We start from the raw sequence: 17975 nt of genomic DNA, 5'->3' as shown, positions 1-17975 counted from the left end.
CCACTAAGGTGCTTCAATAAGTGCTTTGTATCCTGCGTGGGAGGGAGAAACACCTCTGCCACCCAAGCGTGGGGACCTTTCCACGTCCTTCCCCACCTGTGTGTCCTAGCCCAGCTTGGACCCTCGTGGTGAGAAGGTCAGTCCAGATTGAGGGGGTGGGGCAGAGATCAGCCTCCCCCGGTGAGGCCCACCTGCGTGTGAGGATGAGGGTGCCCCTCTCAGCCAGGGTGGGGGTGGATGAGGCAGGAAAGCCCCTTTGAAGGGCAGGGCGTTGCTGTTTCGGGAGCTCTTTCCCCCCAGGTCCACTAGACATGGGTCAGGTCTCCTTCCCTGCTTTGTTGGTCCATTCATCCTTTCTCTCTCATCCATTCACTCACTCATTCACTTTGACCTGATCAGCGGAGACCTTGGTGGGGCTGCTTGTATCTCCCCCACTGTGGCATGTCCCATCTCCCGATTGCCTGCTGCACTCTCTGTCAGCCCCCAAGGCAGCTGCTCCCAGACCTCCGTCATGTGGGGGAGACCTTCATCACGCTCCCATCACTCAGAGAAGCAAATCCTCACCCTGGCTCTCAAGGCTTTCCATGATCCGAGCCCAGACTTCTCTGGAGATGTGTTGCTTTCTCTGTGCCCCTCGTTGTCTGGTTGAAATCCCAACTCAGTCATTTAATAGCTGTGTGACTTTGGATAAGTCCTTCAACCTCTCTAAGCCACCAGCTCCTCCTGGGCAAAGCAAGGATAATAAAAGAATTTGCTGGAGTTCTTGTTGTGGCTCAGTGGAAACAAATCTGATTAGTATCCATGAGGACTCAGGTTTGATCCCTAGCCTCACTCAGTGGATTAAGGATCCAGCATTGCCATGAGCTGTGGTGTAGGTTGCAGGCGCAGCTCGGATCTGGTGTTGCTGTGGCTGTGGTATAGGTCAGCGGCTACAGGTCCGATTTGATCCCTAGCCTGGGAACCTCCATGTGCCGTGGGTGCGGCCCTAAAAAGACAAAAAAATAAAAAGAGAGAATTTGCTTTAAGGTTGTGTTGAGGATTAAGTAAATGAACCCAAGGGAAATCTCTTAGCCCGGCATGGAATAGGCACTTAACACTGTCCCACTCTTCCTCTGCCCCCTCAATAACTCTACCACCACCCCCCAAATCCATCTTAGGATTCTAGAGGAAGCAGCACAGAGGTCCAGCCCTTCAGTCTCCAGAGAAGAATGCAGAGGCCCTGCGGAAGGTCATACAGTTAGCCAGTGGCCCTGGCAGGACTTGAACCTGGGACTCCAGCTGAGGCCTCTGCTCCTCGTGGTCCCACCGTCTCAGCCCAGCCCAGAGCGCTCAGGCTGACATGCTCGGACCCTGTCGAACTCAACAGCCCTCTTCTTCGCTTTCAGGAATGAGTTAAATTCTGAGGTCTGTCTCGTGTCCCCTGTGTAATCTTCCTTGTGATGCTTATCATGTTTCTGGGGCAGCATGTGCATGGCTTTGAAGGCTCTGGCAGGAGCCTCGCCTGGCCTCGCTGTAAACGGGCTGAATTACATTTACGAGAGGCCTTTAATGCCCTGTGGTCCCGGTTTCCTTAATGGGGATGTTCCTCCTTCTCCTTTTTCTCTCTCTCCCCTTTTTAACATGGTCACCGGTTTGGCTTTCACAGTGTGGTTTGGATTCCTAACAGAGAAGTCCAGACCGTAGGAGCCCTTCCAGACCTTCCCTCCTCCCTCTTCTCCCCGCTCCCCTACTCCTGCTGCCAGGGGAAAGGAAACGTTGCTCCCAGCAGGATTTCAGCAGGAAGGAGAGAAGCCCTGTTGAGATTCCAAAAAATCAACTGGGAAATGGCTTGTACAGAAATTCTCCTCTGGAGTTCCTGTTGGGGCTCAGCGGTAACGATCCCAACTATTATCCATGAAGATGCGGGTTCGATCCCCGGCCTTGCTCAGTGAATTAAGGATCTGGCATTGCTGTCAGCTATGGTGTAGGTCGCAGACGCAGCTCGGATCCCATGTGGCTGTGGCTGTGGCTGTGGCATAGGCCAGCAGCTGTAGCTCCGATTCGATCCCTAGCCTGGGAACTTCCCTGTGCCATGGGTGCAGCCCTAAAAGGATAAAAAAAAAAAAAAAAAAAAAAAAAAAAGAAAGAAAGAAGGAAATTCTCCTATAAATTTGTACCTGAGCAAGAGACCCATGAGCCCTGTGGAGGGGATGGAAGGTGTCCAGCCCAGAGATGTGGCGGCCTCCCTTGCAGAGGGTGGGCTGGAGGGGCATGGTGTGCGGAGCTGGAGGAACCCTCAAACCTCTCTCCATCTCCCCCACCCCAGCCCTCTCTTCTCAGAACCTTCTCCACTTCTGGAGGCCTTAATAGTTCCTTAACTATTTTTTGCTAGATCTGTCTCTGCAACTGGATCAGGTCCTGTCTGATCTATATATCCATACCTTCTATCTGTGTCCGTATCTGTATAGCTCAGAGGATACTGAACACAGAGGTTTGTTCAGCCTTGAAATGGGGACCTGGGAGGGGGACCTGTTTGTCTCCTATCTCTCTCCTTTCTTCTTTGTCCTCATTGACTCATCTGTCTCATCTGACAGGATGAGAAAGGGCAGGAGCGCTATTTTTGGAGAATGGGTAAGTCACGTCTTCCTCTGAAAGAAGCACAGGGCAGAGCCAGGTCTTGGCCACCTGCCCCTCCCCCATACCTTCTATGGCCTCTACCTCTTAGCCGGGCCTCCACATTCCTGCAAGATACAGCTTGGCTACTGGTGTCACTGGGCCTGGGTGGCCTCCAGCTCCTGACAGCTGACTGGCTGAGGAAGAAGGCCCAGCAGCCCAGCCCGCACCTCCTGTCATTGTGTCAGTGCAGTGTGCGGGTCTCCTCCTGCCATGCATTTATTTCACACACCATTTCCTTGGCTGCACACACGTGCTCCTGGAGCCCACAGGCAATAGAGCGACAGGCAACCAAAAAAGGGTAGGATACGAAGAGGCCAGGAATACCAAATCTGTGACATCTTCCCCCAAGGAAAGGCGGCCGTCTCCCGTGTCTTGATAAATCACGCTTTATCTCCTTTCAAAAGGAACACGTGGAGGAGCCCGTTTGTCTTGATGACACTGTCCAGGCTGTACAGCGTCATCCCTCTGCTGGGCACTTGGCCCCTTTGCTGGGCTTCTGCGGGAAGGGGAGGAAGGAGAGCTTGAGGGAGCATCTGGGAGAGGGAGGGACATGGACCTGCAAGTGCCTGTTGGGTACCTGCTGTTTACAAAGCCTTGTGATGGGTGCAGCCTGTGGTGCCAAGGGGAGGGAGCAGCTGCAGAAAGGCTCCCTGGTTCCTGCTGAATGTGGCGGGATGAGGGTGGGCAACACATCACATGCGACTTGATGAGTTAGATACTTCACAATCTGGCTGGAGCAGGGTTGTTGACAAGCAAGTCAAGGATGGTTAGAGTAGCTGCTTCCAGGGTCCCACAAGTTCCTTCTCCCTGCCCTTCTCTCTGTCAGAGACTGTTCACCGTAACTGGGGGCTTTGTTCTAGCTTTAGGAGCAGGTTCGGCCAGAAGCACCAGGAAAGCACATCAGACTCACTCACCAACAAGCAGAGAGTTGGTGGTAAATACCCAGCCTCCTTGCCCTCAGTTGGGTACCTCTACACTGTGTTCTACATGATCCCCTGAGCTCCCCAACAGAACTGAGCTGCCACCACCCACAGTGATTCCCTGGCTGGGTAATACTTCCTTCCTTGTCCTGCCCTCCTTCCCCACTCCCCTATTGATAATTCTCAGGATCACTTCCCAAATAAACAACTTGCACTCACTTCTTTATCGCTGGCTCTGCTTCTGGGGGAACAGCCTAAACCCAGGCAACGCTTAGAACTTCACTTGGACCTTGAGAGAAGAAGCTGCCATGGATTAATGTGTAGTAGGCACATTTGTTCACTTGCAATGGGAATCATCTCATTTAGGACTCCATTAATGCAAGTGATAAAAATCCATCTCCAATGGATTTAATTTTTTTTAATTATATTATTTTATACAAGTGAAAAGTACCAGGTAGATCTTGGGTTCAGGAATGGCTGTATCCAGCTGCTCAAATGAGGTCAAAGGAATCTGTCCTTCACCGTTTCATTGTTCTGCTTTTCAATCATCCAGAAAACATTTATTGAGCACCTACCCTGTACCAGGCTCAGATCCCCTCTCTTGGTCAGTTTCCTTCTCAGGCAGTAATAAAGATGGCCAATAGAAGCTCCAGGCTTTCATCCTGCCAGCTCAGCAACTGTGGGAGAAAACTGTGGGGAGGAAGAGGGCATCAGCAGAAGTCTCATTGGCCCAGATCAGGTCCCCTGCCCATCTCTGAGCCAATCATTGTGACTCTGGGTGGCTGGACTGCGTCACATGCCTACCATTGTTGCCGGGGGGTGTGGTCAGCCCCATTTGAATCTCACAGATGAGAATGGAGGAGGGAGGCTCTCCAGAGGGGACTTGAACAATAAATGCCTGTTACGGCTATAAGGTGAATGCTCACTTCACCACATGATGGGCTCCGTGGGCCCTGCGATGAGTCAGGCCCCTGGCAGAAGGAGGCTCAAAAATATCTCTAACACACAGCAGAATGTGGTGAGGGTCTTAGGAATGGTCAAACTGTGCAGGTGTTTTGAAAAGAAGGCGACTACTCCCAGCTCAGCAGTCAAGGAGGCCCTTCTAAAAAGTCTAGACAATGATGGACACTGGGTGCAGAAACATCAGCTGTGTTAGGCCTTGACCATCAGACCTAGGAGTTCAGATTCTAAATGTAACTGACTCTAAAAGGACTATCTTTGATCTACTTGTTATTGGATTTGGTGAGTTCAGAAGAGCCTTCTGGGAAGGTGTGGGGACTGGCATTTCCCATGAGCCATACCTGTCGAGGGGTAAGGCCAGCCCAGCTGCAAAGGCCTGTATGGCTGGAGACTATGTGTGCAGAGAGGCTGGAGAATGGTCAGGCTGGGGCAGCCATGCTCCTTGGTATTGGCCTGTGCCTACCCTGGAAATAGCCACCCGCCTAAACTAAGAATGGGAATTCCTGCCAGCCGATTTCTCAAAGAGGGATGGGCCTGAAAACAAAACACAGCGTGTGGGTTGGGCCATCCTTTGTATTTATTTGTGAGGTCACTTGAGAGCCGCACCCACGCCGGGCATGGATCCTGCCATTACACCCAGACGAGGTGATTCGGCCAAGATGGCAGCCTCCAGAAATCCTCTTCTGCCCGAGAGGTCCTGGGCCCTCAGCCTTGGGCGCCTCCTGCCCCCTGGGAGAGGTGACCACTCCTCTCTTGTTTCCTTCGCAATGGGCAGAGGTGGAGGTACTTGGTGACCAGCTAAGATACCAAGAAGCTGAGGGAGAGGGGAATGAGAGGCCAGGGTGCCAGGTCCCTATGGCAGCTTTACCCAGAATCACTCAGCTCACAAACATCTCTCTTCCAGGCAAAATCCTCTTCCGGAGAAGCCACATCCGGGATGTAGCTGTGAAGAGGCTGAAGCCCATCGATGAGTACTGCCGGGTAAGAGTGTATCTGGGTAGGGGAGGGGGGCCCATCTGCCAGAGAGTCTGTCCGTCTGGGAAGGAAGGTTGTCTGTACAAAGTCCTCTGCTGTGGTGTAGTGTATGCATCCTGAGGCCTGATGTTTCCTGGCCAGAGGGGTGGGTTCGGGTGTCTCTCGGGGAGGGGTCACCTCGTGATAGGCCGCCTCTGGGACACGAGGGCTGTGGGCTCACAGCTGAAGCCTCTATTCCTTTTAAGACGTGTCTATGTTTACAAAACACTCTTAAATCACTTCCACCGGCTTTGGGGAGCTCGGTGAAGGGGCCTCTGCTGAACGGATTCTGTGTGTGGCGTTTTGATGGATACAGAACTCTTTCTTTGAATTCCCTTTGGGACATTTTTGGAGTCAGTCCCGAGTTCAGTAGTATCCAAAATGCATATTTGTTGATTCACAGAGGTCTTAATAGATACAAATGTTCATGTACACATCTTTATAGATGCAAATGCCCCCCCACACAGACACACATACACACATACGTGCATAGAACAGCCGATGCCAAAGAGCAGACCACAGTGACATCAAGGTCGTGAAGCAAAGCCTGTTTGTCTCTCTGCTCTGTCTAGAACCTGGGACCTCTGCGGTGAGGACAAGAGGCTCCCACTTCAGTGGCCTTGGCACGTGGCCTCCAGATGACCTGGGTTTGAACCCCTGACTGGCTTCATGAACTTGGGCCAGTTACTGAACTTGATGGAGCCTCAGCTTCCACATCTTACAAGGGCTAGGAGAACAGTACCTCCACAGAGGGTGGTCTTGAGGATGCAAAGAACTGACAGGCGAAAGGCAGCAGCACATAGTGTCTGGCAGCATTCAGTGGACACTAGCTTTTTGTCATTATTATTACAAGGCATCAACAATTAAATGTTACCACTGGGCACCACTGGTTTTAATGGAGATGGATTTCCTAGTTAAGTGAAAACTATTGTGGAGTCTGACTCAAGAGTCTCGAGGAGGAGTTTCTATTGTGGCGCAGTGGTTAACGAATCCAACTAGGAACCATGAGGTTGTGGGTTTGATCCCTGGCCTTGCTCAGTGGGTTAACGATCCGGCGTTGCCTGAGCTGTGGTGTAGGTCGCAGATGCCGCTCGGATCCCGCGTTGCTGTGGCTCTGGCGTAGGCCCGCAGCTACAGCTCCAATTCAACCCCTAGCCTGGGAACCTCCATATACCGCAGGAGCGGCCCAAGAAATGGCAAAAAGACAAAAAAAAAAAAAAAAAGAGTCTCAAGGAGAAGCAAGCGAAGGATAATGTTTTGCTGTGAGTGCTGGTAGTAAGAAGAGCTAGGGTCAAATCCCAGTGCCCTACTTACTAGCTGTATGACCTTGACACATTGCTATGCCTCTCTGAGCCTCAGTTTCCTGACCTGTGAAATGGGGAAAATAACAGTCTCATAGGGTCCATGAAATGGGTTGAGCAGGAGGCTGTATAGCAGAGTGTTTGTAACTTCTAAAATATTTTGTCCTTACATAGAGTTGTTACATAAAGTCCCTTTCCGCACAAATATTTTATAATTTGGAATCATCATGGTCATAAATAAAACGTTTAAATAAGAACCAAGTGGCAGAGTTCCCATCGTGGCTCAGTGGTTAACGAACCCAACTGGTATCCATGAGGATGCAGGTTCAATCCCTGACCTCACTCAGTGGGCTGAGGATCTGGCCTTGCTATGAGCTGTGGTGTAGGTCGCAGATGCGGCTTGGATCCCGAGATGCTGTGGCTGTGGTGTAGGCCGGTGGCTACAGCTCCTATTGGACCCCTAGCCTGGGAACATCCATATGCCGTGGGTGTAGCCCTAAAAAAAAGTCAAACGAGAGACAAACAAACCAAAAAGAACCAAGTTACTAAATTTAGTAACAGGCAACATGCTCAGAGCCAGGCAGTAAGGAGCATCGTTCTCAAGACTATGGGGAGAGGGACACTCTCCATTAACCCAGTTTGAATTTCTGGGCTGTGCAGCATGTACTTGGTCGCATTTCCTGCCTTAACTTGAAAGGATATGAGGATGATGCATCTCCTCGAGCTAGACGTTTCTCTTCTTCAGAGCAATATTCACTTTTCTCTTTAAAGGGCATTTGCTGTTTCCAGTTAAATTGATGGCTGCAGCCTGAGCTTTTCTCTCTCTTTATTCCTCTCCCAAGCTGTTAAACAAATGTGCAAAGCTAGTGGAGGAGGGGCAGAGGGCAGGAGGAAGCCCCTTGCAGCTGGCATTTATGGCCCCTTCGGCTTCCCCAAGCCGGTGGAGCCCACGGCATCTGCAGCTGGGCTCTGTGGAAATGCCGTCTCCTGGGTCGTCTGGAGCAGAAAACCGATAGCATCTTATCTCCTGGGATCAGGCTTTGAATAGGACTCCTGAATTGGGAGGAGGGCTCTGGGGCCCCACTGGTGCCGCTGGTGGCTGGGGAGCCCTTTAAGTGGGGTCTGCAAGAGGAGGGGCCTCCTAACCTGATTAGCACAGATGAGTGTTCCTCAGAGCCAGGCAATAAGGAGCGATGTCATGGGTTCACCACGCACCCAGGCAGCTCGCAGGCTGTAATTTACTCAGAATGGCAGAGGGGGCGAGGCAGTGCAGAAGTGACCTTTAATTCTGCTGAACTGGAAAGCTGGGATCTGTGGTCTGATTGTCTGAGACCTTGGGATGACCTTGGAATGGTCATTAGGGATAAGTCCAGCTCTGGGTCATGGTCCCTGCTCACCACCCACCTCTCCCCTACCCCTCAGCATTGCACTTCACAGCTCTGCCACCCCGCAGTCTAGTCTGTCCCACTGAGATCCAGTTTTTCACTCAACGTCACTGCCCCCCATAGCCAACTTCACGGTCAGAGCCGTGTGCAGTCCACTCTGTGGCCAGCCCCCCGTGATCTTTCCCTGTCCTTGGACACAGTGCTTCGAACCTGTGGAGTTTTATTTCCAGTGCCCTGCCTATGCAGCTCTGCTTGGCTGGCCAGAATCTTCCGTGGACCTGCTGGACAGCGTAGACTCCAAGTCTGGGATTTGCTGGGGACTCGGATGCCCCCCAGATTATGAAGCTGGCTACGTGCACAGAGTAGCCAGCTCTTCTGCCAGGGCTAAGATAGAAAGTCTGACCGTGCAGCTGACCCCCCTATCCCTCCCAGACTTCAGGCTCTCTGCCCTTGATGGCCAGCCCATCCCTCTGCCTGACGGCAATTTCACAGCCCAAATCTCTGTTAATTTTAAACATATATGGTGCAGATTGGGTGAGCGTCACGGAAAATTTACCGAGCGCCAGCCGAGTGATTGTTTTATGTGGCTCTTAAAGGCCAGTGTCTATGAAGAAGGGTTCCGAAGGCATTTCTCTAACTCCATAAATTAATTTAATGGGCAGTATGGTTATGTGGTTAATATTTAATGCTTCTGTGGCCTCAACAATTCAAAGACTTTCATCTCACTAACAAGTGTGAGTTATACTTTAGGGGCTCAGACAAACAACCTACCCCCTAGGTGACTCCATCTCCCCATTCCTGCGTGTGAAATACATGTTTGCAGTGTTTGTCTATGGAATGAAATAAATATCTAGGGGTTGCGAGAGAGTGTTTGAGGGTGATCAGCTGCCCTCTGTCATGTAATGACATTTTTACAAGTCTCCGTTTCCTGGTGGGTGCAACTAGATTTTTTTGCTCCCCCAAAAAGCTGAGCTCGCTTCTCTTATTCTGCTGTCCATGCTTTCAGGATCGAAGGCTTTCTTTGTAGGAGGGATGAGGGCTTTGCTGTAGTTAGACTGGGGGAGGGATGCTATGGCCAACAAGGGTGTCAGCCTTGAAGGGACAAGGATCTCCCCTCCCGTCCCTCTGCACCTCCCAGTATCATTTATTTTTAGCCCCACTTCCCAGATTCGAAAACCGAGGCTATTTCTTGGTGACGGTTCTTCATTCCAGGTATTCTTCCTCACATCATGGCAGTTTTCCACCACAGCCCATCATTACCTCTCATCCTTTTTTTCCCTTTTTTGACCGCCCTGTGGCATACAGAATTCCTGGACCAGGGATCATATCCAAGCCACAGTTTCAACCTACCCCACAGCTGCAGCAGCACCAGATCCTTTAACCCACTGTGCTAGACTGGGGATTGAACCTGCATCCTAGTGCTGCAGAGGTGCCGCCCATCTCATTGCACCACAGTGGGAACTCCTATCTCTCATCTTAATAAGGAAAAAGGTTCATATCTCAATAGAAACAGACCCCTTCAAGAAGCACCAAGGCTCCCTGGCAGGCTCAGTTCTAGATACAGGGAAAGTAACTTTGTTCTCATGCCCCTTATTCTAAGGCAGAGAGCCAGGACTGGTGCACTCACGCCTCCTGAGTGCTCTGGTGCTCAGAGGGAATCCAGAATCTCTCCATCTCCTCTGGTCCAGACAGACTCAGGGAAGAGCATTTGTAGCCTGGGATAAAGCTGATTGTGTTCATTTTCTATATAAAGGCTTTCAGGGGAGCCTCTCTGCCCATAAGAACCTCGGAGCGGCTCATCTGGACCCCCTGTGGGGTTGTTCTTGTGCTGCTTTGGCCTCAGCTCCCGCCTCTCTCCGCCTAGCCATGCAGTCTGGTCTGCAGAGGTGCAGCCATCCCCAGCGAGCCAGGCTCCCTTAGGCTTCCTTCCGCCCCTTGGCCTGGGCTCGTCCTTTCCTAGGGGTGCATTCAGCCCCCACCATGCCCCTCCCAGAAGCCTCTCCAGTCCTCGGGGAAGGCTGACCGCCCTGCTGGCCTGCTCCCCAGAAAGCCCATGCATGCCTCTGTGCTGCGCACATACCCTCTGTGGCAGAGTCATTTCTGTGCATCCACCTTCTTCAGACCAAGAACTCCTTGAAGCCCATCTGTTCTCCTGTTTCTTCTCTAACAAGCAGGAAGCCAGGCCCCATGTGGGAGCCCAGCCTGTATCTGATAACAAGATGCAAGGTCAACACAAGCAGAAGAAACCTCCGAGGAGGGTGACATGTCCCTGAGGCCCCAATTACTAGGACCCCTTGTGACATGGCTTAAACTGCAATTGCGAAATAGGCACTATTTCCATTTCAAAAGAATTTCCTGCTTAGATCCTTCAAAAAGAGGATTCGTGTGTTTGAAATATTCTGATTTGTAATAGTTCAGTGAACCCCCAGCTTCCTAGATGCTGACCAAGGAGGAATAGTCCAGGGCAGGTTAGAAGCAGCCCTAGGGGTGGGAGTGGGGGCCAAAGGGACAGGACTCCAGCTGCCCCCATCTGCACCATACCCCCAACCCTACCGAGAGTCCCTGGGCTTTTTTTTTTTTTTTTTTTTTTTTGTCTTTTTTTGCCTTTTTCTAGGGCCGCTCCCATGGCATATGGAGGTTCCCAGGCTAGGGGTCTAATCAGAGCTGCAGCCACCAGCCTACGCCAGAGTCACAGCAACGCAGGATCTGAGCAGCGTCTGCGACCCACACCACAGCTCACAGCAACGCCGGATCCTTAACCCACTGAGCAAGGCCAGGGATCGAACCCACAACCCCATGGTTCCTAGTTGGATTCGGTAACCACTGCGCCATGACGGGAACTTCCCTGGGCTTTACTTATAAGATTTCCATGGATTAGAAATTAAACTTATGCAGCTGGAAATAGGAAAATTATTTGGTTTTTTTTTTGTTTTTGTTTTTGTTTTTGTTTTTTGCTTTTTAGGGCTGCACCTGAGGCATATGGAAGTTCCCAGGCTAGGGGTTGAATCGGAGCTACAGCTGCCAGACTACACAGCCACAGCAATGTGGGATCTGAGCCACGTCTGCAACCTACACCACAGCTCATGGCAATGACAAATCCTTAACTACTGAGCGAGGCCAGGGATCAAACCCACAACCTCATGGATCCTAGTCAGGTTCGTTAACCGCTGAGCCACGAAGGGAACTCTGGAAAATGTTTGATACTATGGAAAGAGCAGGACACCCACAGGTCGCTTTGACAATGCAGAACTTCACTCTGTCCTGGGATAGACATTACCCAGAATGGTGGGCTTCGTGGAGGGGGGTCATTTCTATGCAGACAGTCTGAGCACAGTCCGCCTGGGCCCCCCTCCCATTGCCACCGCTGCCCTGGCAAAGACCAGGCTTGTGATAGATTAGACACTGAATTCACTGATGATTGTGCTATTGACAGTCCTGGAGCCCTCCACTGTCAGAGCTGAAAGAAACTTCAGGAGCTTTCTAGCCTGGATTTGCCCAGCTGTGTTCCATGGGCTGGCAACAGGAGTTGTTTGGAAAACCAGCTCCACAGTCAGAGACCTGTGGGGAAAGCTGGAGGCAGTACAGAATACCAGATCACACAGAGCGTAGGCTCTGGACTCAGACAACCTAACTCAAAATCTTGCTACTTACTAGTTGTGTGGCCTTGAGAGATGATTTAACCTCTCCCTGCTTTAGTTTCTTCTATAAAATTGAAATAATAGTCATACCCATCTCTGAGTTAATGTGATGATTAAATGGGTCCATCTCCCAGGATGTCGTTTTTATTAACAAATACTGGCCTGAACACGGCTCTACCGGTTGTTCTCCTGCAGGACTTCTCAGAGCCTTTGCTGTGCTAATGAACATGGTGCCCACCAAGACCAAGATGGGAGTCTACAAGGCACCATTTCACATGCACCCACAGAAGTCATTTTATCTTATCAAACAGGTGTCCCATGAGACAGTTTGACATTCTAAATAAAGCTAATCTCTTTTTGGGGGGTCCACACCTGTAGCATATGGAAGCTCCCAGGCTAGGGGCTGAATCGAATCAGAGCTCCAGCTCCCAGCCTACACCACAACCACAGCAACGCAGGATCCAAGCCTCATCTGTGACATATGCCACAACAGCTCATGGCAACGCCGGATCCTTAACCCACTCAACGAGGCCAGGAATAGAACCCGCATCCTCATGGTTCCTAATCCAGTTCGTTAACCATTGAGCCATTAAAGGAACTCCTAAAGCTAGTAGTCTCTTTTATCCTAGAAGAAACAGCAACTGGAGAGGTGAGGTGAGCTGCCCAAGGTCACGTAGCAAGTATAGAATGGCGGAATTGGAACTAGAATTGAAGTCTCCTTTCTAGTATGACTCACTGCTTTCACCTAAAGGAAAATGATAACTCAGACAATACTATAGCTAAACTTTATTCTTTGCTCAGTGCCAGGCACTGTGCTAGGTTCCTCGTATTTATGATCTCCTTAACTTCCTAATAGGTAGGCGCTATATGAGGGCCATTGTACTGAGTTCAGAGAGGGCAAGCAAGGCATTCAGGGTCACACAGCCTGACAGTGGTAGAGCTAGAAGTCAAACTCACATCTCCCTAGCCCCGAGGCCCTGGCTTAACCACGCCATCCTGAATGTCCAGTGGCAGAATTTTAGGCCTGAGATACCCCTGAAGACGCCCATGTATTGGCCCCTACCTGCTCCTCCCAGAACAGCTTGGCTTGGGAGTTCCCCACGCTGGCTGTTGTCGCCAGCCAGGCCATGGGGACTGACTGCTGAGCACCCAGCTCTCCTGCCAAATGATTTTGGCCAGAGCGGGGCTTTGGCGGCAGCTCTGATGGAAGCTACTCTGAGCCAAGAGCCTCTTGTCAGCCTGAAATCAGGATGAGCCCTCAGTGCGGCTCCCCTCAGGGCTCCCTGTTAAATAAAGATGCTGCAGTGGTTCCACCAAAAGGCCTCTTTGTCTGAGGCCCTTCCAGCCCACGCGTCCTCTGCCCCCGGATGCCAGCTCTGTCGGCATGAAGAGCCCCTGTGTTCACTGCGGCTGCTGGGGCAGCCCGGCCGCAGGTCTGGGCCTGGGAGGGTGGCAGCACGCTGAGCTGGGAGGGCGCCTGCCTTGCCTCCCCTCCCTCTGCCTGTCTGGGAGGTCACCCTGGCAGCAACTGCACACGGCCTGGGTCCCTGGTACAGCTTCCCTCCATCCCGGCCCATAAGTGCTGCCTCCCACCAGGAGCCCTTGTTCTCTGAATGTGCCTGGTTTCTGCTTCTCACTCTGTCTCTGTCCCTCTCCATCTCTCTGTATAGCTGTCTGTCTTTGTCTCGGTCTCTCTTTTCCTCCATCTGTCTCTGTCTCTGCCTCTCTTTGTCTCTCTCTCTCCTCCTCTCTCTCTCAGTCTTCCTGCATCTGTCTCTGAGTTTCTCTCCATCTCTGTCTCTCTCTCTGTGTCTCTGTCTCTCCCTCCATTTCTGTCTCTGTCTCTGTTTGTCCCCATCTCTGTCTTTCTGTCTCTCACTCCATCTCTCTCTTTCTCTCTTCTTCAGTTTTTCTTTCCTCTACCCTTTCTGGGAGAGAAAACCACACATACCCTGTGTATTAGATGGAAACTTCAACACTCTGGGGGCAATTTCCACCCATCCTACATTCTGACCACAGGGCCTCATTCTGCCACTTACTTCAGTTGTGGCTTCACGCCCAAGAGCCTCGGCATCCCTAGGTAGATGGAAGCAGTGATGTTTACATCCAGGACACAGTGGGGCGACACTTCATCAGCTGTGGGCTTATGAGGACAGGGGCTGTGTCTGGCTCATCTCTGTCCCACCAGGACACGTGTGAAAAGCTCCATGTTTGTCAACGATGGGAAGGACCAGGGGTCTAGGACACACTGCCTGACACAAGGTGGTTGCTCATTGAATGTTCATGTCCTTTCTTTTTCTGTTTCCTGCCTGGTCCTGGGGTTATTGTGGTCTGTTCGAGCCCCGTGGAGAGGCACAGGCTCTGGGAGGACAGCTGGGAGTTGCACAGTGTGTCTTACCTGCAAAGATCAGGTCTTGCCCCGTCTTGCCTGGGTATGGGTTTGGCATCAGGAAGGCCAAACCGTCGTGCTCAATGCCGCACTTGAATTGTCACCGAGCAGCTCAGAGAAAAAATAAACAATCACGTCCCTCTTCCTCGGCACTATTCTTATGCTGATGCAACCTAAGACCACATACACTTTTTTTGCCCCATTACCACGTCCCACTACTACTGGACAATGGGCTTCTGCATACAAACCCTTAATCTTTCATTCATTTGAACAAATACATACTGAGTGCCAGGCACTCTTCTAGCACCTGGGGACACAGTGGTCAACAGAGCAGATTAAAGTCTCTGTCCTCATGGAGCCTAACCTCTGCAAGGTCTTTTGCACCTGTGGGCAGGCCACGTGACCTCCTGGACCCTCTATCTCCTCAGTAATGAGAACGGGATCTGCCCTCACAAGGACCATTGTGAGGTTCCCAGTGGCTACACTCGTGGAGACGCAGCGTGGTTGGCACAGGGTTGCTGCCAGGTCGGGTCTTTGCACCTGAGGCTGCCCCTGCAAAAGGGTCCTGGGGAGGCTCGAGCTCAATACAGGCTCCCCTCTGGCTGACTGATGCCCTGGAGCCTCCTTATCAGCAGTTCCTCGCACTCCTGTGGCCCAGGGTTTTCCTCTTCCTGCTCCTGGCTCTAGCCCAGAGTTCCCTTGGCCCTGTCCCCCAGCCCTGCCTTGGTGGGGACCTCTCCTGTCTATTTGTACTAAAGGATCATTCCATTGTCTTCTCTCCCTCCATACAAGGAGGGGCCAGGAAGCAGGGCTTCACCCGGCCTCACCCTGTACCCCCCACCCCTCCACTCTGGGCCAGGCCAGCCCCAGGCTGGGAGGTGTAGAGGATGTGCTGGTGCCCAGCGGGAAGCTAACCGCTTCTGACCTTCACTCTCCAGCAGCACGCTCACTGACCCCCTCCGAGACACGCTCACAGCTGGCCACACCCCTCCCTCACAGGATGGCCCACCTCCTTCCGCCTGCCCAAAGCCTGCACACCCTCTAGCCTCGCTGATGCCCACTCTTCTAGGAAGCCTTTGCATACCCTTCAGCTTATTCTGCCCCTCCAGGCTCAGCTCAGCTGCTAGCTCAGGCCACACCAGCTTCATGCAGCTCCTGGAATAACCATGCTTGGCTCCCCACCCCCACCTTGACCAGTTAATTCTTACCAATCCTCAGAACTAAGCTTCAAAGAGGCTTTCCTAAAACCCCCTTCTGTCCCAATCTCCCCATGCTCTGTCGTAGCATCCTGTTGTCCCTGATAGAATTATCAGCTTATCATTAAATAATTAAATATTATCATTAAATAATTGTGCAGCGAATATTTAGGCGGTGTGACTATCTGGTGCAGCTGGAGTGTGGCTAGAGGAAGATGAGGCTGGTAGGAAAAGACCTTGGGAGTTCCCATTGTGGCTCAGCAGTATCAAACCTGACTAGTATCCGTGAAGATGCGGGTTCAATACCTGGCCCCGCTCGGTGGGTTAAGGACCTGGAGTTGCCATGAACTGTGGTATAGGTCGCTGATGCGGCTTGGATCCCACATGGCTCTGGCTGTGGCATAGGCTGGCAGCTACAGTTCTGATTCAACCCCAAGCCTGGGAACTTCCATATGCTACAAGTGTGCCCCTAAAATGACCAAAAAAAAAAAGAAGAGACCTTGGATTGTCAGGGTAAGGATCTTGAACTTATTCTGTGGGCAAGAGAGAATTTTTTCAGGGTTCATGCAGAATAATTAGTTCCTGAGGGCCCTAAGACAGAAGGCTTAATATGCCCCACTTCTTTTTGTTTGGTTGGCTGATTGTTTAATTGGTTAACTGGCAAGTTAGATGGTTGTTTGTATTGTCAGCTAGATAGTTGATGGGTTATTTTTATTAGTTGTCAGGTTAGTTACTTCATTAATTGGCTGATTGGTTAGTTGATGGGATGGATGGATGGATGCATGCATGCATGCATGCATGAACAGTTCTTTCATTAGTTAGCTGATTCTTTAATTCATTGATTAGTTGTGTGGTTCGGTGGGTAGCTGGTTGACGGTCTTCCTCGGCACAGTCCTTGAGCCTTCCTCTTCACTGTTGGTCGAAGGTGACCCTGCTTTTGACTTTGTTGTTCCCACTTTCATCAAGCCTCATGCCCTCTCTTCCTGTCTTTCCACAGGCCCTTGTCCGGCTGCCTCCCCATATTTCACAGTGTGATGAAGTCTTTCGGTTCTTTGAGGCCCGGCCAGAGGATGTCAACCCTCCAAAAGAGTAAGTGGAAGCTCAGGCCTCTCCGCGTGCTTGGGGTGTGGCTAAAGCTGAAGCCAGCCTGGAGGGGCTTGGGATGTGGGGACACAAGTAGAGGCAGAGCCGGCAACGCCGAGGTTAAGCACAGGTGGACCAAAGGCAGTTCCCTAGACTTCTGTTGCCAAGGCTTGTTCCTCATTTCTCTTGACCTCAGGGCTGGCAAGTGTGAGTGTCTTTGCATCTGGGGAACAGGTTTTCCTGCAAACTCTTTTTAGCTCACAGGCTGTTGCCAGGAGCAGATAACAGAAAATATAATGGTCATGCCATTCAGATGCCCAAGGTTGGCAGTCAGTGCTCTAAATTGCTGATGCTGCCAAGCATCCAGCTGAAATATAGGGCCAGGAGGGCACTCTGCCCAGGTGACCCTCTCCCGCTGACTGACCCCGAAGTCCTGGGCTGCTGAAACAGATCCTATGATCATCATGGAAATCAACAGTCGGTGTACACGGAGCGCTTACCAAATGGCTTTTACCCGTAGCGTTTGCAATAAACTCATGTAGCCCTGTTTACAGAGGAGGAAACTGAGGCCTGTGAGATTAGGGGAATGTTCCCAAAGTCATGCAGCTGGTTAGGTATGGGACAGGCGTGAGACCTGAACCCAAAGCTTTGATTCCTAGTGGCCCAGAACTGGCTGATGTTCTATCTTAGGGAGAAGTGGGGACCCAAGCAGACCTTTTTTTCTTTTCTGGAAGCAGGACACTCTGAGCCTGTTAGTCAAGACGACCCCCCTGGTCATACTGGTTTCTCACGCACGTGCCCAAACTCCATCCTAAGGGCTGCCGTCTCTTGTTCAGAACACTACCCTCACCTATGCTCCCCAGAGTAGCTTCCCAATAGAGAGAAAAATCCAGTTTTCACCCAGGAGCTGATGAGCGGAAGAAGGAAGCCGAGGAAGAGAACTGGGTAGAAGAGAGGTTGGGGGAAAGGACTGAAGGGGATGCTGACTGATCCTCTCACTCCATACATCTGTTCCCCAGATCTTAAACACCTGTTCCCTGTTTTTAAAATACCAGGTTGGGCAAGAGAGAGAGGCAGATGGTACAGAGGGAAGGGAAAGAATAGTACAGAGGACTTGTCTGGGACAGGTGGGAGGCAAGGGGCCATCTGGTGATGGGGAGGAGAAAACATGCAGAGAAGGGTGTGTGTTGCACAGCTCCAGGGATGCTGTCGTGAACAGTGCTTCTCTGTGAACAGTGCCCATAGAGGTTGTAGAGTGCGCAACCTGCACACCCGTACATGGCAGTCCTGCTCAAAGGAATCCTCTTTTTCCCATCCTTTAAGACTAAGAGCCTACCATGGCCTAGGCCCTTTGGATGAGGAAAGCATTATCCAGCTCAGAGGCTGACCTGGTCCAACAAAAGACATTATCTTTTTTCCTGGCTGCCACAGGCT

General features: G+C 51.4%; 1 protein-coding gene across 10 annotated transcripts in view; it reads left to right on the top strand.

Moving 5' to 3' along the window:
• SH3PXD2A (SH3 and PX domains 2A) overlaps positions 1 to 17975 on the top strand; it is a 261628-nt gene that overhangs the window by 131148 nt on the left and 112505 nt on the right. For all 10 annotated transcript variants that reach the window (XM_084995268.1, XM_021072763.2, XM_021072764.2 and 7 more), the window contains 2 exons: positions 5440 to 5516; positions 16456 to 16547. In XM_084995268.1, the coding sequence (XP_084851394.1) occupies positions 5440 to 5516; positions 16456 to 16547 (169 nt within the window). The remainder of the gene's footprint in view (positions 1 to 5439; positions 5517 to 16455; positions 16548 to 17975) is intronic.

This window comes from Sus scrofa, chromosome 14, assembly GCF_054392235.1.
Source record: "Sus scrofa isolate SSC_HxYL_T2T_F1_AM1 chromosome 14, Sscrofa_HxYL_maternal_Yorkshire_Landrace_v2.0, whole genome shotgun sequence".
Lineage (NCBI taxonomy): Eukaryota > Metazoa > Chordata > Mammalia > Artiodactyla > Suidae > Sus > Sus scrofa.
This window is presented reverse-complemented; position numbering and strand designations above follow the sequence as displayed.